This window comes from Erythrolamprus reginae, chromosome 8 (genome assembly GCF_031021105.1).
Source record: "Erythrolamprus reginae isolate rEryReg1 chromosome 8, rEryReg1.hap1, whole genome shotgun sequence".
Classification (NCBI taxonomy): Eukaryota; Metazoa; Chordata; class Lepidosauria; order Squamata; family Dipsadidae; genus Erythrolamprus; species Erythrolamprus reginae.
Genome location: NC_091957.1, coordinates 23,567,344 through 23,585,387, shown reverse-complemented (window position 1 = coordinate 23,585,387; position 18,044 = coordinate 23,567,344). Strand labels below are relative to the sequence as shown.

The 18,044-nt window shown below is 44.2% G+C and overlaps 1 protein-coding gene across 4 annotated transcripts in view; it reads right to left on the bottom strand.

The window, feature by feature from the left end:
• Window positions 1–18,044, bottom strand: part of NMNAT1 (nicotinamide nucleotide adenylyltransferase 1) — a 35,526-nt gene that overhangs the window by 2,546 nt on the left and 14,936 nt on the right. For 2 of the 4 annotated variants that reach the window (XM_070759319.1, XM_070759317.1), the window contains exons 2-4: window positions 4,662–4,832; window positions 3,129–3,312; window positions 2,328–2,470 (exon numbers count right to left, since the gene is read on the bottom strand). In XM_070759319.1, the coding sequence (XP_070615420.1) occupies window positions 2,328–2,470; window positions 3,129–3,312; window positions 4,662–4,779 (445 nt within the window). In that variant the 5' untranslated portion in view covers window positions 4,780–4,832. Of the gene's footprint in view, window positions 1–2,327; window positions 2,471–3,128; window positions 3,313–4,661; window positions 4,836–6,167; window positions 6,218–18,044 lie in introns of those variants that run through there. The other 2 variants (XM_070759318.1, XM_070759320.1) reach the window with 2 other exon arrangements.

The following is an 18,044-nucleotide window of genomic DNA, read 5'->3' as shown; positions in this document are numbered from 1 at the left end:
AGGGCTGGCCACCAGACCAGCTGGGCCAACATTGCTGGCAGGTTCAGCTTCAGGGAAGGGGTTTTTTTTTGTTTTACTGTATTTTTCGGAGTATAAGACGCATCTTTTTCCTCCCTAAAAGAGGCTAACAATTTGGGCGCATCTTATATGCTGAATGTCCCTTTTTTTTCTCAGCCCTAACTAGGTGCTAACGATCTTCCCAACTCTTATCTTGCAGGCTCTTTCATTGTTTCTCTCTGTCAAGAATGTTTTCCAAGCCCTAAGCCTTTGCAGGGTTTTTTCCATTGCTCTACTTGTCCCGAATGTTTCTTTCTAGGAGCTAACGATGTTCCTAGCTCTTACTGGCTTGCAAGCTCTTTCATCGTTACTCTCTCTGAATAAAGTTTTTTTTTAAGCCCTAACCATGGGATAATGTGCTGAAGCTGGACCAGGCTAAGGACGCTACCCAGATGAATACCTGGTAAGCAGATTCTTTTCCCTATTTCCCTCCCCAAAAGCTAAGGTGCGTCTTATACTCTGGTGCATCTTATACTCCGAAAAATACTTGAACGCATCTGTCTGCCCAGGGTGAGGGTTAGTGTGAAAGCATTTTCAAATCATCTCTGGCAATAGCATTTAGACTTATATACCGCTTCACGGTGCTTTTACAACCCTCTCTAAGCAGTTTACAGAATCAGCCTCTTGCCCCCAACAATCTGGCTCCTCATTTTAGCTACCTCGGGAGGATGGGTGACTGAGTCAACCTTGAGCTGGTGGTGAGATTTGAACTGCTGAACTACAGCTAGCACTTAGCTGAAGTAGCCTGAAGTGCTGCACTCTAACCACTGTGCCACCCCAGCTCTTCCAGTGGCATGCTTCACTGGGCCAAGATTACCTCTGGAGATGAAAAATGCAGCAAGTTGTTTGTTCCAATTAACAGCCCAAGTAATTGAACAATCCTGTGCTCCGTTTTAAGATTAATCTAGGCCAGGATTCCTAGGGACGTCTTTGGAAAGATAAGGTCATGGGTATTTGGTTATGAAGAGGATTGGAAGGTACGATAGCTAGCTGGGAGTATCAAGTTCCTAGTATCTATAGAGCAGTGATGGCGAACCTATAGCACGAGGGGGAACAGGTGGGATGGGGAGCCATACCTGCTGGCACATGAGCTGTTGCCCTAGTTCAGCTCCAACGCACATGTGTGTGTCGGCCAGCTGATTTTTGGCTTGCAGAAAGGCTCTGGGAGGGCGTTTGTGGCTTCTGGAGAGCTGAGGAGGAGGACGGGGGAGGGCGTTTTTACCCTCCCCCAGCTTCAGGAAAGCCTTTGCAGCCTGGGGAGGGTGAAACACAAGACTACTGGGCCCACCAGAAGTAGGGAAACAGGCCATTTCCAGCCTCCAGGGGGCATGGGAAGCTATTTTTGTCCTCCCTTGACATTGAATTACGGGTGTGGGCACTCGTGCATGTGCGGTAACACACGCCCATGCTCTTTTGACACCTGAGGAAAGAAAGGTCCCCCATCTCTGCTATAGAGCATCTCTGGAACCAACTGCCCCCCCTCCCCCCCGATGTTCGCACTGCTCCCATTCTACTGGCTTTTCAAAAAGCTATTAAGACCTGGCTTGGTTGACAGGCCTGGGGGCCATGAACTCCAACATCAGATGTGCCCAAATTATGTTTGGCTGATATATATGTTTGTTAGATTGGTTTTGGGGTTTTTGATGAGTTATAATGGGGTTTTATTTATTGTTGATGTTCGACTTCTTTTTTATTACTGTACTATTGTACTTTGATTGCTGGAAGCCGCCCTGAGTCCTACACGATTGGGCAGCACAGAAGTTGAATAAATTACATTAATTAAGCAGAAGTTGATCAAACATCTAGACCAGTAGTTCCCAACGTAGAGCCCACGCCCCACCAGGGGCAATTTGATTTTAAATGGGGGCAATTGGGAACTTGTTTAAACCAAGTTAAGGGCCTTTTAGGCTTCCTCTGCGTGAGTAGGAGTTCGCTTTTTGAATAGTAAGAATTATATATCACTGGGGGTGGGGGTGCGGGAGCATCAGGATTTTAGGGATGCTTAGGCGGCGCATGGCCAAGAACCACTTATCTAGGCTGAAGCTTGAAGATCCCGAATAGAGGGAAAAGGTTGAACTAAGGTGCCTCCAAAGTCTAAATCAGGGCTGTCCGATCTTATGGACTTTAAGACCTGTGGACCTCAACTCCCAGAATCCCCCAGCCAGCCATGGGAATTCTGGGAGGCAAAGTCCACAGGTCTTCAAACAAGGTTGGACACCCCCTGCTCCAAATGTTCTAAATGCCACCTGTGGTTTAGAAAGAGAATTCACATTTTCGTTTGGGTTGATTCGTTCTAACGGAGAGCTGGCACCCCGCTGCCCGCTTTCTCTTCCGGCTTGTTTTGTTTGGAGGAGGACCAGCATCTTCCACGCTGTTGGCAGGATAGGAACGCTTCAACTTCTGGTGGTGATATCTAGAGAAGAAAAGATAACGCTCCTAAACATACACAGCAGCATGGCAATACTGAAGCCCTCTGGATCGTTTAAACCAGTGGTTCTCAACCTGGGGATCGGGACCCCTTGGGGGGGGGGTCGAATGACCATTTCACAGGGGTCGCCTGAGAAGCCCAAGGGAAAAAACAAATTTTGCATGATGTTAGGAACTAAAGCTTCTATTCTGGTGCCTTGGAATCTATTTTTACAATCCTACCAATCAGGCGTTTACAGTGGGAGTGTCCCTCTAACCTTCCTGCCAATCAGCTTCAAGCTCTCTTGGGAGAATTGGGGCTAGGCTTATGGTTGTGGGTCACCACAACATGAGGATCTGTATTAAGGGGTCGCGGCATTAGAAAGGTTGAGATCCACAGTACTAGAGAATCTCCGAAAAGCTACAGGAATTCTCTCTCCCAGTGCTATTTACTAACAGCCATCACAGGTCTAGGGTCTCCTGCTTGAACAAGAGGCTGGACTAGAAGACCTCCACGGTCCTTTCCAACTCTGTCCTTTGGTCATTCTGATTGCAACCGAGTCGCACGGCTGTCTATTAAAAGGAGGCATAACTGAGACATACTGGGCTGAGAAACCCTGAAGCTGCACCCACCACATGGCTTTCCCTGCAGTCCTGGCCAATACCTGAGGACTTTAATGGTTTCTTGCCACTCTTTTTGGCTGCTTTCCCAGTCGTCGACTTCCAGCCAGTCCGAGTTCTCGGTGGCGAGTCTTGCCATGGCCACCCGGTGACTGGCACTGATGAGGCCCTTCTTCAGATAGGCGTCTCCCACAGGCGAAATGATGCCTTTCACCACTTTGTATTTCCCTGCAGGAGCCAATACAGAAACAAACCTGGGAGTTGTGGTTGTTGGAAAGCCCAACCAGGGTGAGAGAGTTTAAATCCCCATTGAGCAATTAAGCTCCCTAGGGCCTGGGTCACCTTGGACCATTTTTCCCCCCTCTCCCTTCTTGCTTTAAATTACCAGCATTCTAACAAGCACGGGTGATAGGTTGTTCCTTAAATGGCATAAGAGGAGGGAGGGAGGGAAGACTGCAGTTTAAGAGGGAGGGAGGGAGGAGAAAAAGGAGGAAGAAAGGGGCGGGAGGGAAAGGAGGAAGTCACGTTTAAGAATGAGTGAGTGAGTGATTGAAGGAAGGAAGGAGAAAAAGGAGGAAGAAAGGGGAGGGAGGGAAGGGAGGAAGTCAAGTTTAAGAATGAGGGAGGGAAGGAGGGAAGAAGGGGGAAGGGATGGGATCAATGGAAGGGAGGAAGTCAGGTTTAAGCCGAAGTCAGTCAGTCAATCAGTCGGTCAAGTTTAAGAGCGAAGAAGGGAGGGAGGGAGGCAGGAAGGAGAGATAGGATCAATGGAAGTCTGGTGTTTAAGAGTGATTGAGGGAAGGAGGGAAGTCAGTCAGTCTATCAGTCAGTCAGAGTGAAGGAGAGAGGGAGGGAAGGAGGGAGGGAGGAAGGGAGAGAGAGAGAGATGGGGGGATGGGATCAATGGAAGAGAGGGAGGGAAGGAAGTAAGTCTGAAGTTTAAGAGTGGATGAGGGAGGGAAGGAAGGAAGTTAATTACAGTTAAGACTGAGGGAGGGAGGAAGAAAGGAAGGGAGGCAAGATGGGAGGGTGAGGGAAGGAGGGAGGGAAAGAAGGAAGGTAGGGAGAGAAGGAAGTCTGGCGTTTAAGGGTGAATGAGGGAGAGAGGGAGGAAGGAGGATAGAAGGAAGGAAGGAAGGAAGGAAGGAAGGAAGGAAGGAAGGGAGAATGGGAAGGCTGCTGTGGCTAAAAAAAAAAGCTAGCAACGCCCTGCAGTTGCCTGAGATTCTTACTCATTATTATTCCTGCATTTCTGGCACATAAAAAGTAAAAAACAGCCACTTTAGAAAAAACAAAGCACCAGAGTCCAAAGGGTTAAAGACCGGCTCTGGTGTAAATCAAACTCCAACTGCCCTCCACATGAATGAGAGAAGGCAGAAAATGAGACTTCGTGGCTGACAGGATTCCTCTCCAGGTATATCCACAGCAACTTTCCCCCCTTCTCCAGATACGTCCTGTGACAGGTTAGGGTAGGGATAATGGGAATTGTAGTTCCAAGCACCTGGGGGAAACTTGCCCATTGGATCACGAAGTCCATCCTCCATCGTGGCTCTCGATGCCCCCCCCCCCAGGTTTACCTGTTTCCTGCAGGTGATCTCTTGCCAGTTCAAAAAGCCGAAGGTGCATGTTGGTAATGGGATTGAAGGAGCCGCAGGCCAGCAAGATGACTTCGGTCCGGCTCTCGGGATTTTCCATCAGCCTTGTCGGGGGCCACTTTCGCCGGGGAAGAAGCGAGTCACAACAGGCACCTGCTTTGTGGGAGGAGGAGGAGGAGGAGAAGAAAAAAAGGGGGGGGAATCAAAAATGAAGAAAAACTATTTTCCTTTTTCCACTGGAACAAGAAGAAGAAAAACCCAACAATAAGAGAGGTCGTTTCCTTCATACAAGCATAGAAAGCCAATCAGTTCCATGCAATGAAATAATGATAATAATGATAATAATAATACCAGTACAGGTGGTCCCAGTAGTTATTGACACACTGGGTGCTGTGCCAAGAGACCTCAGCCAGCATTTGAAAACAATAAGCACTGACAACATCAGGATCTGTCATTTGCAAAAGGCCACCGTACTAGGATCTGCACGCATCATACGAAAATACATCACACAGTCCCAGACGCTTGGGAAGTGTTTGACTTGTGATATTATGATATAAAATCCAGTATATCAATCTCATTTGCTGTCTATTACTGTTTTTTGTGAATAAAATAGCAACAACAACAGTAACAAAAACAGAGTTGGAAGGGACCTTGGACGTCTTTTAGTCCAGTCTTTCCCAACCTTGGCAACTTGAAGATATTTGGACTTCAACTCCCAGAATTCCCCAGCCAGCATTCGCTGGCTGGGAGATTCTGGGAGTTGAAGTCCAAAAATCTCCAAGTTGCCAAGGTTGGGAAACACTGTTCCAGTCCAACCCCCTGCTTACGCAGGAAACCAACAGGGGTTAAACTGGTGGGTCTCAACCTTTCTAATGCGACGACTGTTTAATACAGTTCCTCATGTTGTGGGGACCCCCCAACCATAAATCTAGCGCCAATTCTCCCAAAAGAGCTTGAAGGTGATTGGCAGGAAAGTCAGAGGGACACCCCTACTGTCAACGCCTGATTGGTCGGGTTGTCAAAACAAGTTCCAAGGTGCCAGAATGGAAGCTTTAGTTCCTAACACCGTGGGAAATTTGCCTTTTTCTTTGGTCTCAGGCGACCCCTGTGAAACAGTTGTTCGACCCCCAAAGTGGTCCCGACCCCCAGGTTGAGAACCACTGGGTTAAATGCATGGGATGCCTATTCTTCCAGATAGTTTATTCACATCATTTACGGTACCATCATGATTTGAACGCCTTTGCAGGGATTCACTCTTCATTTCCCCTGCTGAATAGATTTTCCCAGGGGTGAATTTTTTAGAGTTGCGTTGGTCTTCATTTCATTTCTTCGTTGGACAGAAGCAAAAGGGAAAAAAAGCAACAAAAGGCAGAAGATCTGGGTTGAATTCCAGACCTTGCACATTCGCCGAAGCCAAGAAGCCAATGTTTGAATAATGAATGCAGGTAAAATGATCCCCCCACCTGCCGCAGGTATACAAATACCCACCTTGGCCAGTCACTTCTGTGGCTAGACAGCGGCAATGCATAGATGCTTCTAAAGGTGGGAAGGAGAGGATCCAGCCAGGGAGGGGCTGGAAGGAGACGATCCCTTCCCTAGAGAGAGAAAATCAACTGAAGCACAGATGATCACCGGGCGATCCAGGTAAGATGAAAGGGGACGACAGACAAAGGAAGAAAAAGATGCAGATATCCCACCCCTCCTTTGTTCCTTTGGTCCCCTAAGCTGGGAAACGGCCCTATTTGGACAGGGAGTTTCTACTCACAGTCGCCCATGCCCTTATCACGCTCTCTACATGGGGCTACCTCTGAAAAGTGTCCCGAAACTACAAATTGTGCAAAATGCAGCCGTGCGAGCTGTCATGGGCCTTTCAAGGTATGGCCATGTCTCCCCAACACTCCGTGGACTGCACTGGCTGCCAATTGGTTTCCGAACACAATTCAAAGTCTTGGTTGTGACCTATAAAGCCCTATATGGCATGGGACCAGATTACCTACAGGACCACCTTCTGCCGCATGAATCCCAGCGTCCGATCAGGTCCCACAGAGTTGGCCTTCTCCAGGTTCATTCAGAGAGACAATATCACCTGGCGGGGCCTACAAGAAGAGCCTTCTCTGTGGGGGCCCTGACTCTCTGAAATCAGCTCCTCCGGAGATTTGCACTGCCCCAATACTCCTTGCCTTTGAAAAGAACTTAAAAACCTATTTATGCCGCCAGGCTTGGGGTCACTCAGCCAGCCCGTGGCCATTGAATGTTTAATGTTTGGTTGCACTGAATGAATGATTATGATACTTAGTTTTTATAATGTTTTTAATGTTTTAATGTTTTAATTGGATCCGATTGTAAATTGTATGTTGTTTTATGGACATGCTGTGAGCCACCCTGAGTCCACGGAGAGGGTCACCATACAAATCCAATAAATAATAATAAAATAAAATAAAAAAATAAAAAAATACCCCAATGCACTTTTCATGTGTGCAGGAGCATCTGAAAAGGGATTAAGTCCCAGAAGTCCAAGTGAGTGCTGAGTGGGAATTATGACACCTGTCATTCTGACCCAATTGGGGGGGGGGACGACAAGTTGAAGGAGGTTGAGTAGGTCAGAGGAGGAGACCATCTTAGCAAGAACCCAAGCTGGCATGGCTCAAAAGTGAGCTTCTTTAATAAAGGAGAAACAGATTTGATTGTTCATATAGTGACTGCTGCTAGAAGTGTATACGCACAAAACTGGAAACGGAATAGAATACCAACAGAAAGAGAAATATTAAGAAAGATTATGGATTGTGCTGAAATGAATAGACTTACAACTGGCTGCTGATCAATTTCCGGTCACAATTCAAAGTGTTGATAATGACCTATAAAGCCCTACATGGCATCGGACCAGAATACCTCCGGGACCGCCTTCTGCCGCACGAATCCCAGTGACCGATTAGGTCCCACAAAGTTGGTCTTCTCTGGGTCCCGTGAACTAAACAATGTCGTCTCACAGGGCCCAGAGGAAGAGCCTTCTCTGTGGCGGCCCCGGCCCTCAGGAACCAATTCCCCCGAAGATTAGGACTGCCCCCACCCTCTTTGCCTTTCCTAAACGTCTGAAATTAATATACCCCTTAGCTATTATAATTTATGTATGGTTTGTTTGAGCTGTATGATTACTTTTACAAGGGTTTTTTAAATTGTTTTTTAACTATTAGATTTGTATATTGTGTATTGTCCTGTTGTGAGCTGCTCCGAGTTCTTGGAGAGTGGTGGCGTACAAATCTAACAAATTATTATTATTATTATTATTATTATTATTATTATTGAGAACGAAGATTCGGAATTTTATAAAATCTGGGGGAAATTTTATGAATCCCCCTGGAGTGGGGAGGGAATGGGGATTTTGCAGTATCCTTCCCCTGCCATGCCCACCAAGCCATGCCCACAGAACCGGTTGTAAAACATAATGGATTTCACCACTAATCTAAGACCTTGCAATAGTCAAAGAAAATGTTGTATTCCTTGGCAGGGATATAACAAGGGATGCATTTAATCTGGGGTTTTCAGTTAACAAACTCATTCCACAATCCTGGATGTCTTTTTTTTGCCAGGTTCTTGACGGATCAGCTATGATTCACTTTTGTCTGGCCCACGCCGCCTATCACTTCAGTCGATGGCTACCAAAGCACCTGCGGTTCAGACTGTAAGTTGCCACAATTTGGCGTTAAAACTCCGGTGCAAAATTCAAGCTTGTTGTTATTCATTCTGTCTGCTTGTATTTTTATTTTGCCCAGGAAGGGCACCATCTTAGTTACACAAGAATGAATTTGTGCTATATGTAATTCTGTGTGAAAAGTCTTATTTTGACCCAAGCGGACGTGCCAACAAGCAGATTTGCAGGCTTAAAAACTTCTGTATCTCACCCACATGGCTTGCGTCTTTGGACTTATAACTTTGTCCAATCTTTTGGATACGTTTTCACTTGCTGATATTACAAGGATGAAATTCACCACTTGACGTTGCTTGCCACTAATTATCAAATGCACAGAATGATGATAATACATTTCCAAACAATATGGGTACTGATAAGTCTCTCTCTTGTTTGTTTGTTTTTTTAAATTTCCTTGTTCCTTTCGCTAGGCAACTTGTGATTTTTGCCCTTGGGATTGCCATTCTTCTCCTCCAATTCTACGTCCTGCTAAGGTATTAAGTGGGATTTTGTTCTTTTTATCTGACGTCGCCTTTATGCGCTTTGCGTACCTTCAAGAGCACTGGGGCAGTCGACCGGAATATCCCGAGGAGCCCTTGAGAAGAGAGAACTTGCAGCCTGTCCCATGAGTTGGAGGGGTTGGAGTGGGATTTATTTTGGTTAAAGTCTCTGGAAGAAACTTAACAGATGACTTCCTGTTTTCCCCTGGAGGTTCAAATTCCAAAGTTGAAGGGCTGGAAATTTAAGGGAAGGCTGTGATCGGACCGATATTTTAGACTATACTGATATCACTAGGCCTTGAAAGCAGTGACTCTTTAATTTAGCATTAGGAAATTAGGTACATGTTGGAAGGGGGAGGAAGGGAAGGGAAAGGAAGGGAGAGGAAGAATGAAACAGAGGGAAGAGGAAGGAAGGATGGTAGAAGAAAGGAAAGGAAGAATGAAATAGAGGGGGGAGGAAGGAAGGATGGTAGAAGAAAGGAAAGGAATGGAAAGGAAGAAAGAATGTAACAGAGGGGGGAAGAGGAAAGAAGGGAGAGGAGAGGAGAGGAAAAGGAAGTTTAAAATTTAAGTTCAGACAGGTCTGAAAATTTGCAGATTGCACATGTTAAGTAAGGAGAGAAAGAAAGTGATTTCCGAGGGGGAAAGGCAAAGTGCCTGGCACCAGCAGAAATGAGGCAAAGTGAGAAGGTAAAGGTAAATCTATTCAAAGGTACATATAATAATATACTGTCCATTCAGCAGAATTCAGCATGGCCCACCAGCAGGGAAAAGATAAACCGTTGTGCAAAATGTTGGTATAAAATATCAGAATTGTGCCTTCCAACTTATGCCCGAAAGACTGCTATTTATGAACACGTGGTTACTCATTCACCTTTCCCCGCTCCCCACCCCCCTATCTTGTTTTTCAGACCTAAATCTTCTCACTACTGCAACCAGCCCCTTCTCTACAACCTGGTGGGAAGCATCGTCCTGACGTTCTTCACTATGGGTATGTGAACGCTTCTGTCGGCTCTCCGGAGCATCAGGAGACGACGACGTCTTCAAAGATGGCGCCTTTAGCTCACCACATCAGGGTGCAGGCATAATCCCCCCACGTCACCTCAGAACTGCTGCGGCCTTGGAAACACGATGTCGTTGCCCTTAGGCATTGTCGCGAGCCGTAATATCCACAAATCTAAATATTTGTGCTGCACAACAGGACGTGTGTACCTCACACCTCTCAGTTGTGGCTAGGGGGGGGTTCGCACAGGATCGCCTGGTGCGCCTGTCGCACCCCTATTTGGATAGGCAAAGTTGGCTCTTCTATGACTTGTGGACTTCAACTCCCAGAATTCCTGAGCCAAACATTCTAGCTCAGGAATTCTGGGAGTTGAAGTCCAAATGTCATAGAAGAGCCAACTTTGCCTACCCCTGGGATAGGGAGTCTCTCCTCTCAGTCAGTCATGCCCTCATCCAGTGAAGGGCTGCAATTTTTTTTACTACCACTGTGGGTGTGGCTTATTTTGTGGGTGTGGCTTGCCAGCCATGTGACAAGGTCCCACTTTGTCACATGGCTGGCAAGCCACACCCACAAAATAAGCCACACTCACAGTGGTAGTAAAAAAAATTGCAGCCCTTCACTGGAGTGGCTTGAAAAATCATGTGACTGGGGAGTGGCTTAAAGGTCATGTGACTGGCTTAAAGGTGGCCAACTTGATGTCACTCACGTCAAGGTTTTGGGTTAGGGTGCCTTGCCTGTCCTCGCCTCAAAGAGATACAATTTCCCCATCTATTTATTATTGCTGAACATCCAAAATATACTATTTAATTCTATGTATATATGCCATATACCGTATATTACACACAACTCTGCCCTGCTAAAAAAAATAAACAACAGAATATCACTCCAAGTAAATCAAACTTCTGCAAAATTAAACTGTCCACTTAGGAAGCAACACCGATTGCCAGTCAATTTCACATGCTGTTGTGCAAATGGAATATTTCATTCATTCAGATCTAGGATGTGTTCTTTGAGTGTTCCCTTTATTTTTTTGAGTAGTATACATTATCTACTACATAAACTGTATGTGTATGTACACACACACAAACACGCACGCACAGCTCTTCTAAAATTATACACATTCAACCTCATTTACTGTGAAAGGAAAAACAGAGCCGAGGAGAAAAAATAAAAAAAATCAAAAAATTTTCTACCAGTTTTGCGTACCTGACCTGGCCCATAAATGCCCATCACTGCCCTCATCACCTCGAGGCTCGATTACTGCAATGTGCTCTATTTGGGGCTACCCTTGAAGAACGTTTGGAGACTTCAAACTTGTCCAGCATGCAGCCAGGCGAACCGTGATGGGTGCATCCAGATACATATCAGTCCAACACTCCACGAGATGCACTGGCTTCCGATTGGTCTCCAAATGCAATTCAAGGCATTGGTTACAGTGTTCCCTCGATTTTAGCGGGTTCGAACTTCGCGAATAACCTATACCACGGTTTTTCAAAAAATATTAATTAAAAAATACTTCATGTTTTTTTCCCTATACCACGGTTTTTCCTGCCCGATGATGTCATACGTCATCACCAAACTAATAATTTTTGCAAATAAATAGCAAAAAAAATAATTATTGTTAATAAATAATTATGTTTATAAATATCAGGATCACTAAGTGTCTTATTCAATGGTGAGTACCAGTAATAATGGTGAGTAAATGGTTGTTAAGGGAATGGGAAATGGTAATTTAGGGGTTTAAAGTGTTAAGGGAAGGCTTGTGATACTGTCCATAGCCAAAAATGGTGTATTTACTTCCGCATCTCTACGTGGAAATTCGACTTTCGCGGGCGGCCTCGGAACGCATCCCCCGTGGAAATTGAGGGAACACTGTATTACCTATAAAGCCCTACATGACTTAGGACCAGATTACTTACGGGACCGTCTTCTGCCTCATATGTCCCAGCGACTGATCAAATCACAGAGTTGGCCTTCTCCGGTTCCTGTCAGCTGGCTGGTGGGACCGCAGGGGAGAGCCTTCGCTGTTGTGGCCCCAGTCCTCTGGAACCAACTCCCCCCAGAGATTTGTACCCCCCCTCTCCTCGCCTTTCAAAAAGCGCTTGAAGCACATCTATGTCGGCAGGCCTGTGGTTGTTATGCGACGGTCCTCCACCCCAGCCATTAATATGTTTGAGTGACGATTATGAGTTGTTTTATTGGGTTTAACTTTTTATTGTTACCATTCATGTATTGGGGTATTTTAAATTTTTACTATGTTTTGTTGTTGTAAGGCACCCTGAGTCTGCAAGGAGAAGGGTGACCTAAAAATAAAAATAAAAATTAAAATAAAATAAACTAAATTAAATTAAATTAATAAATTTAATGTACACCTCACGTGAAGAGACCGCAAATAGATGCCGTTCAGGATTCTGCCCAAAACTCTGCCTGTTGCTTCTGCCTCCATGCCCATCTCCAATTCTCCCCTTTTTAACACTCTTTCAGGGCTGGCTTTGATCTTAGCCGTGACGCCGCAGGTCCCATGGGAGCTGAGAGCCACAATCTCGATTTTCGGATTTCCCTCTTTTGCCGAAGGTGCTTACGTCACTCTACTCGTCGCCTCGGCCCCACAATGTGTACGTAACTCATGTCTCCATCGGATTTCATCCCGTTCGGGGAGGGGAGGAAAGCAACCCTTGTACGGGCAACCTTTGACTTACGACCACAATTGAGCTCTCGTTGCAAAGCAAGACAGCGGCTATGTGAGGTTTTTTGCTCCACTTTACGGCTTTTCTTGTGGGCGCTTGTTATAGGAGTCACTGCAGTCGCTAAGTTATTAACACGGTCGTTAAGTGAACCTGGCAACCCCACAGAGTTGGCTTGTCAGGACATCGCAAAAATTGGGATCACACATGACCCCGCAACACCACCACCGTCATAAATATGAGCTGGTTGCCAATTTTTTTCATGGCTATTTGTGATAAAAAATATTTGCTAACCAGAAAGAGGAACACGGACAAACCACCAACAATAGATCTTGCGTTGTGACTCCAAGGTTTATTTTAATGAGCAAATGAGAACGCAACTTGCATCAACAACCCCTTGCAACAAGGCCCACTATCATAGCTAAATCCAGCAAAGGATTACCTAAAGTCAGAGACCCTGATTTGCAACCCATCTCATAATTTATACTCTTTTTTCCTACGCACTCAGCATATACATACTTTTCTTTTTTTTGGGTGGGGTGGGGTGGTGGTGTTATAATTTTTTTACAGTTTGAAATAAAACATAAATAATATAAAAGAAACACAGCATCCGTGCCTAAAGATATTAATATATAACATTGCCTTCTTACATCAAACAACTGTTTTCCTCACATATCATCCTCTCTTCCATTTCAAAACCTTTTAAATTTAACATCTATTCCAGAACTTTCATTTATAAGAGCACAAGCTAAAATTATATATCTATCCTCTTATATAGATAATGTGCCCGTAACTGTTAGAATGTATTAAAATTTGCTCACTTCTATTTAATTTTATTCTAAACGCAAATTCATTGCCTAGAATTATCACTTTACTCTACTTATCTATATAAGAGGATAGATAGAATCTTCAAAGAGGGGCAGCATACAAGTCTAATAAATAATAATAATAATAATAATAATAATACTTAAGCTATTCACCTCTGTGTTACATCATTTAGTCTACCGAGAGTGGCGGCATACAAATCTAATAAATAATAATAATAATAATAATAATAATAATAATAATAATAATAATAATAATTTTATTAGTGCTGCCACCCTTCCTTTTTTCGTCATCTAGGTCTTTTCCCCTTTAAATTCTAATTGTCATATATTCCTTCAAAAATAGTTTTAAATTTTAATTGTTTTTAATTTCCATCCATTCATAAATACATACTTTTCCATCACTTCCCTTCCTTGTTCTTTCATTCAGACCGTAACCACGGTCTGTGGTTAAATCAGAGACTAGGTGCACCTGAGTCAGACCAAACCTGGACTGTTTAATATACCATGTTTTCCCTGAAAATAAGACCGAACCGGAATAAATAAACCCTAGCGTGACTTTTCAGGATGCTCGTAATATAAGCTCTACCCCCAAAATAAGCCCCAGTTAAGATTGTCAGCCAGATGGGTGCATTTTAGTACCATAATACCTCATCATAAAATAAGCCCTAATGCTTCTTTGGGAGCAAAAAATGAATCTAAGACCCGGTCTTATTTTGGGGGAAACATGGACACTTCTACAAGTTCATTTACCATGGAGTAATTACATTAGATTGATTTTCAAGGAAAGGTTTCTGATCCTAAAAAGACGCCCGTTCTGAATCCTAAGAGAATTCCTCACGCGGAGGATAATTTGGAAAATAGAGCACTTAAAATAAAAATATTAGAAAATACGTTCAATTCCTTTATCATAAATTATATATTTATGATAAAGGCATTAAATATAATAATTATTATCTTTCCTAGGCCAGAACCACTCCTGAGCTCTATTACCTCTCGATGTTTCTGTCAGTGGCTAGCATAATATCAGCCAGTAAGTATTGCGGTTTCTCTTTACGCAAAAAAGGTGGCAGTGTCCTGAGTTTGTGTGATCGCCTTCCGACAAGCAAAGTCAAGGGGGAAGTCAGGTTCACTTAACAAACTGTGGTTACTAATTCAACAACTGTGGTGATTCGTTTAACAAACGCAATGATAGAATAGAATAGAATAGAATAGAATAGAATTCTATGTGATTGGACACACAAGGAATTTGTCTTTGGTGCAGATGCTCTCAGTGTACATAAAAGAAAATATACATTTGTCAAGAATCATGAGGTACAACACTTGATTACTGTCATAGTGTACAAATAAGGAACCAATAAATATTAAAATAAGGATACAAGCAACAGGTTACAGTCATACAGTCCTAAGTTGGAGGAGATGGGTGACAGGAATGATGAGAAAAAACTAGTAGTAATAGTAGTGCAGACCTAGTAAATAGTTTGACAGTGGTGAGGGAATTATTTGTTTAGCACAGTGATGGCTTTGGGGGAAAAACTATTCCTGTGTCTAGTTGTCTTGATGTGCAGTGCTCTGTAGCAATGTTTTGAGGGTAGGAGTATATGTCCAGGACGTGACGGGTCAGTCAGTATTTCAACAGCCCTCATTTTGACTCCTGCAGCATACAGGTCCTCAATGGAAGACAGGTTGGAGGAAACAATGTCGTCAAATGGCGCAAAAGAACCCCAAACTCTCACTTAACAACTGTCTTGCTTAGCAAGGGAAATAAATGGGCTCAACAGTGGTCATAAGTCGAGGAACTATCTGTAATGCTGTGCCTGTGATTTATTTATATTTTTGCATTTGGACAGAAAATACACTTTTTTTCTTGCAGCCTATTTTTCCTTCTTGGGATTATTCTGGCTTGCCAATGTCATTTCTCCCGGACTGACGCTGAACAAGAAAGCCAAGACCGGCATCTGTTATGAGCCAGTCTCCGAATGCAGCTGCCTGTGGCACGTCTGACTCATGAAACAAATCTTCCGGCTATGGCAGGATTCTACCTTGGTTTCCTTTTCTTTGTCAAGGAGAAGACAAGAACATCCCTAGCACAGTGAAAGACCCAGAAGGCCACCAAGGGTGGGATTATGGAAGCCTCTCGTGACTCCAAGAACAGTTTCATTTAAACAAAAGTTACAAGGCGAGAGGGCACAATAACTATTCCAAAGCAACATTTTAAAGAAAATGTTTAGGTTTAGATCAGGGGTCACCAACCTTTTGGACCTCAGAGATCACTAAATTCGTAATTTTAAATCCTTAAATTTGTCTTTTCCTGTGGTCTTAGGCGACTCCTGTGAAACAGTTGTTTGACCCACAAAGAGGTCCCAACCCCCAGGTTGAGAAACCACTGTTCTAGGGCAATAGGTGTATCGTCTCTCAAGCATGGAATTGAAGAAAATGTATTTTTTTCCCAATATACAATCAGTATGCTTGGAAGAATTGCCTTTTGAGGCTGCAGCTAAGAGGTGTAAAAAGCAGGAAAAACGTTCATGGTTTTGCAGAACTGAATGTGCCACTGATTTATATTACTATACAAACAGGCACAAGCCAGATGACCTGTCGTGTTATATAAGACCCTTATATCAATAAATATAGAAACATAGAAGATTGACGGCAGAAAAAGACCTCCTGCCGATCTAGTCTGCCCTTATACTATTTCCTGTATTTATATTAAATAAATATCCTTTTCTTCTGTTGAACAATGAAACAACAATGCTCCAATACCCTCAAAACAGATAAGTTCAGTGTTAAACTGCTCCAAGAATATAGCCAAACCTACCCAATTACGAGCCACGGTGGCACAGTGGCTAGAGTGCAGTACTGCAGTCTACTTCTGCTGACTGCTGGCTGCCTGAAATTTGGCATTTCGAATCTTACTAAGGCTCAAGGTTGACTCAGCTTTCCATCCTTCTGAGGGGGGAGGGTAAAATGAGGACCCAGATTATTGGAGACAAAATGCTGACTCTGTAAACCGTTTAGAGAAGGCTGTAAAAGGGTAGATAAGTTTAAGTGCTATTGCTATTGTTAGTCAAAAAGAAATTCTTAGTGTTTTTACAAGTTGCTCATCTCCATCAACAGCCCTATCTAGAAAAGACCAGATCTAGAAAAGCTTCAAAAATGAATATTAGATTGTTGCCCCAGCTCTTGTAATAGAGAAAGGGAAACCATGCCATGCTTTACATCTCCACCCTTGTCCAGTCAGTGAAGCAGTGGAAGTGATGTGCCGGTGCCTGGAGGCTGTTGAGGTCTGGATGGGTGTCAACAGACTCAAACTCAACTCTGATAAGACGGAGTGGCTGTGGGTTTTACCTCCCAAGGACAATCCCATCTGTCCATCCATTACCCGGGGGGGGGGGGGGGGGGGAATCACTGACCCCCTTGGAGAGGGTCCGCAACTTGGGCATCCTCTTCGATCCACAGCTCACATTAGAGAAACATCTTTCAGCTGTGGCGAGGGGGCCGTTTGCCCAGGTTCGCCTGGTGCACCAGTTGCGGCCCTATTTGGACCGGGAGTCACTGCTCACAGTCACTCATGCCCTCATCACCTCGAGGCTCAACTACTGTAACACTCTCTACATGGGGCTACCTTTGAAAAGTGTTCGGAAACTTCAGATTGTGCAGAATGCAGCTGCGAGAGCAATCATGGGCTTCCCTAAGTATGCCCATGTTACACCAACACTCCACAGTCTACATTGGTTGCTGATCGGTTTATTTATTTATTTATTTATTATTTGGATTTGTATGCCGCCCCTCTCCGAAGACTCGGAGACTCGGTTTCCGGTCACAATTCAAAGTGTTGGTTATGACCTATAAAACCCTTCATGGCATCGGACCAGAATATCTCTGGGACCGCCTTCTGCCGCACGAATCCCAGCGACCAGTTAGGCCCCACAGAGTTGGCCTTCTCCGGGTCCCGTCGACTAAACAATGCCGTTTGGCGGGACCCAGGGGAAAAGCCTTCTCTGTGGCGGCCCCAACCGTCTGGAACCAACTCCCCCCAGAGATCAGAGTTGCCCCCACCCTCCTTGCCTTTCGTAAGCTCCTTAAAACCCACCTCTGTCATCAGGCATGGGGGAATTGAGATATTTCCTATCCCTAGGCTTATAAAATTTATGCATGGTATGTCTGTGTGCATGATTGGTTTCTTAAATAAGGGTTGGGTTTTTTTAAATTAACTTAAATATTATATTTGTTCATATTGTTTTATTATTGTTGTTAGCCGCCCCGAGTCTACGGAGAGGGGCAGCATACAAATCTAATAAATAATAAATAAATAAATAAATAAATAAATAAATGCCTGGTGCTCCATTTCGTTAGCATAGTGAAATCTGAGTACAGTACTACAAAACAATCTTAGAGTCACACCCTTCTAAATAACGGTGTCTAATAGATCCTGGCTGACATAGAAAATATCGGCAGGATCGGACCCCCTTAGCTCTCAGAGACCACAGAAAACAGAACTGCAGATACAAAGAACACTTCCAGAAGATGGTAACGCCAACAGCATCGTTGCCTTGCAAGGGCACCAGAAGAGTCAATCTGATACTGGACTTTACTAGTCTTAACTACTGAACATCGGACGTTTATACAGATAGTCCTCGAGTTACGATCACAATTGAGTTCAAAACCT